Genomic DNA, 3,148 nt, shown 5'->3' on the forward strand with positions numbered 1-3,148 from the left:
CAAATTAAATGGCAATTAAGAGAGTGCTAAACCCTTTCATATCTACCAGATTAAAATTTGGAGATAGACAGCTTTTATCAGTTAAACTTGGGCAGAAGAGGCAAAGGGAACTAGTTCTCAGTATATAGAATAGATATATTTCCCCTATGACCGTCCCTTTCCCCAGCCCCCACCCCTCAGGGGTGCTAGATAACTGAGTGGAAGAGAAGTTGGGGAGAAGAGAAGCCGAGTTTTGAATGAAGTCGAGCTCCAGTGCTGTTTGAAAATAGATAAATTCATCTAGAAGATGGATGTGGACGTGTGTTCTCTCCTCCTTGCCCCCTCTTTGAAAAATATAACTTCCAGCAGCTTAAAGGTTATTTTGGTTAATGGTGTTCACACACCGTGTGTCAGCGCTAAATGGTCTCCACGAACCCCCCAATTCAGCGATATTTCAAAAAAGGAAAGAAAGGAGAACACAAAAGAAAGGGAGAAATGGGTTGGGTGGGGAGTGGAAGACAACGTTTTACCTAAATTCAAGCTCTTGTCATATGTCTCTATTCTGCTTGTGTTAAATAAATATATATATATATATATATATATATACACACACACATATATATATATATATATATAGAAAGATAGATATCACCGGTTACACTATTTCTTTATGATGAGAATTTGGTACTGTCCATCAGGGCTATTTATTTTAAAAGCTGCCTCAAAGTGTAAGCCACTGTACCATGTTGCCTTTCAAAAGGGGGGAAACCACCCAAATTCGATGTAAATAAGGAAATACCAACATTGTCTCCACTTAGGCAGAGCCAGCCACCCCAAAGTGTATAATATTGGTTTGGGTGCAGCTCAGAAAAGAGAGCTTTCCAGCTCCCAAGGAGTATAACCAATCGGAACGAACACTTACCTATGTAAAAGGACGCTTTAATTAATATATATACTTCTATCTCTAATATTCACGTATCTGGGCTAGATCTCTATCTTCACAATAAAATGTGTGCAAATTCTCTTCGCAGAGATGAGTCCCCACCATAGATTGTATAGAAAAGCATGATAAAGGTTGGAAAAAATGGATAAAAATGTTGAAAGAACCTACAGTTCCTTATTAGGCGAAGATACAATATTTATTCCTTGTCTCCTGGGATAAATCTCTTCTGCCTATTGTCCTCCCAGTACTCAGTGCTGATGCTTAATTTTCAAAACTTCTATATTACCAAGGGACCTACGACATCAGCCAAAGAAATACTCAGCAAGTACAAAATCTGTTCCAGGGAGCTGCTTTTGTGCAGAGGGAAAATTTTGTTCCTACAGGTTTTTAAGTGGGTACAAGGCAAGGAGATATCTGATCCGGGCAAAGCCATTACAATTTAGATCTCTATCTATAGATCATTTTTTTTTCCTTTAAAAAATTGAAAAATACAAGAAGTTTGGATTTTTTTCCTGATTCTTTTTTGGAGGGGGAAATTGCATCGTAAGCTTTCGGAGAAACCCAACATGTCAACTACCTTTCCGGGACTAGTCCACGATGCCGAGGTATTATTACTTTTTTTTTTCCCCTCCTTTTGCGCGCGTGTGTGTGGCGGCTGCGGCGGGCGGTGGCAGCGGTGGTGGCAGCTTCCCCTGTCTCTAATCTATATTGGACCGTTAAGTTTAATTATAATCTGGCTTTGGGGGGACTTAAAGAAGGAAAGGGGAGAAAGTTCGTTATGACATCTGTCGCCAGGAAGGGCAACTCACGGACACGTTAAGAAACAGTTGCCACAATGAGAAGGAAGGGGGGAAAATAATCCTAATAATAAAAGAATGGGGAGGAGGGGTGGAGGAGAACAAGAGAGAAAGAGATAACGGATAGCCAGAAAGGCAAAGTAAAAGGACTGATGGGGGGAGGAGGGGGCGGTAGGTGGACAAGGGGTGGGAAGAACGATCCCTTTTGGAATGGGTTTTTCAAGTAGGGGGGAGACAGAAAGAGAGGAACTGATTTTCTCCCCCACCTCCCAAAAAAAGGCATAGAAAGTTAAACGTTTTGCATAGATTTTTTTTAAAGGTATATACATAAACGGTGATTTTTGAGTACCACTAGCCAAAAGGCCTGGGGGGGGAGGGGGGAGGCTCTGCTAGGGCTTTTGTCTTTGAGTCCGGTTCGGGAAGGTGAATTGCTGGTTAGATCAGGTCCGTTGGAGCCGGCCAACCTCTCTTGCCGAGGCCATAGAACTCAGGAGGAATGGACTTGTTCCAGACTCCCGACTTTGCTGCGCTCGAGGCGGAGCGCGTTTAGAAGGGGCTGCGCGCGTGTGTCACCCGCACCTATATAGGGTGGGGTGTGTGTATGTGTGTGTGTCTGTGGTGTATGTGTGTGTGTGTGCGTGTGTGTGTTTTTCCCTCTCAACTGAGGACGTGGCCGCCCACCCCCAGTTCTACAGTTTTCATGGGTTCGATGGCACAGTCGCCTTGCCCTGGCTCTCCCCCTAATCGTTGCTTAGGTGGCTATATAGATATCTCTCTAGCTCCATAATTACATCTAGATTTAGATGGATGGAGAGCGGGGCTAAGGGAGAGTTGCGCTTTGGTTGAAAATGACAAACCTCAAGTTTTTTTGCTCTCCTTTTTCCCCCTCTTCCTTCCAGATACGTCACGACGGATCAAACAGCTACCGTTTGATGCAGCTCGGGTGTCTGGAGTCCGTAGCCAATTCCACTGTCGCCTATTCCTCCTCCTCTCCTCTAACTTACTCCACCACTGGCACTGAGTTCGCTTCCCCGTACTTCTCCACTAACCACCAGTACACCCCGCTCCACCACCAGTCCTTTCACTACGAGTTCCAGCATAGTCACCCGGCTGTGAACCCCGACGCCTACTCTCTGAATTCGCTCCACCACTCTCAACAGTACTATCAGCAGATCCACCACGGGGAGCCCACCGATTTTATTAATCTGCACAATGCTCGGGCGCTCAAGTCCTCTTGCTTGGACGAGCAGAGGAGAGAGCTGGGCTGCCTCGATGCTTACCGCCGCCACGACCTGTCTCTTATGAGCCATGGATCCCAGTATGGGATGCATCCAGATCAAAGACTCCTGCCAGGACCCAGCCTGGGGCTGGCCGCCTCGGGAGCAGACGATTTGCAGGTAAATACGCATGCAGCGGATTTTTCTTTCCC

General features: G+C 45.5%; 1 protein-coding gene across 1 annotated transcript in view; it reads left to right on the top strand.

Annotated features, from left to right (window-relative positions):
• Window positions 1-1,488: 1,488 nt before the first annotated feature.
• TFAP2D (transcription factor AP-2 delta) overlaps window positions 1,489-3,148 on the top strand; it is a 90,167-nt gene continuing 88,507 nt past the window's right edge. The window contains exons 1-2 of the mRNA XM_069070745.1: window positions 1,489-1,527; window positions 2,619-3,116. Coding sequence (XP_068926846.1) covers window positions 1,489-1,527; window positions 2,619-3,116 — 537 coding nt within the window. The remainder of the gene's footprint in view (window positions 1,528-2,618; window positions 3,117-3,148) is intronic.

Source organism: Petaurus breviceps, unplaced genomic scaffold (genome assembly GCF_028583685.1).
Source record: "Petaurus breviceps papuanus isolate PSGF00001 unplaced genomic scaffold, PetGlider_PUasm1.0 90822, whole genome shotgun sequence".
NCBI lineage: Eukaryota > Metazoa > Chordata > Mammalia > Diprotodontia > Petauridae > Petaurus > Petaurus breviceps.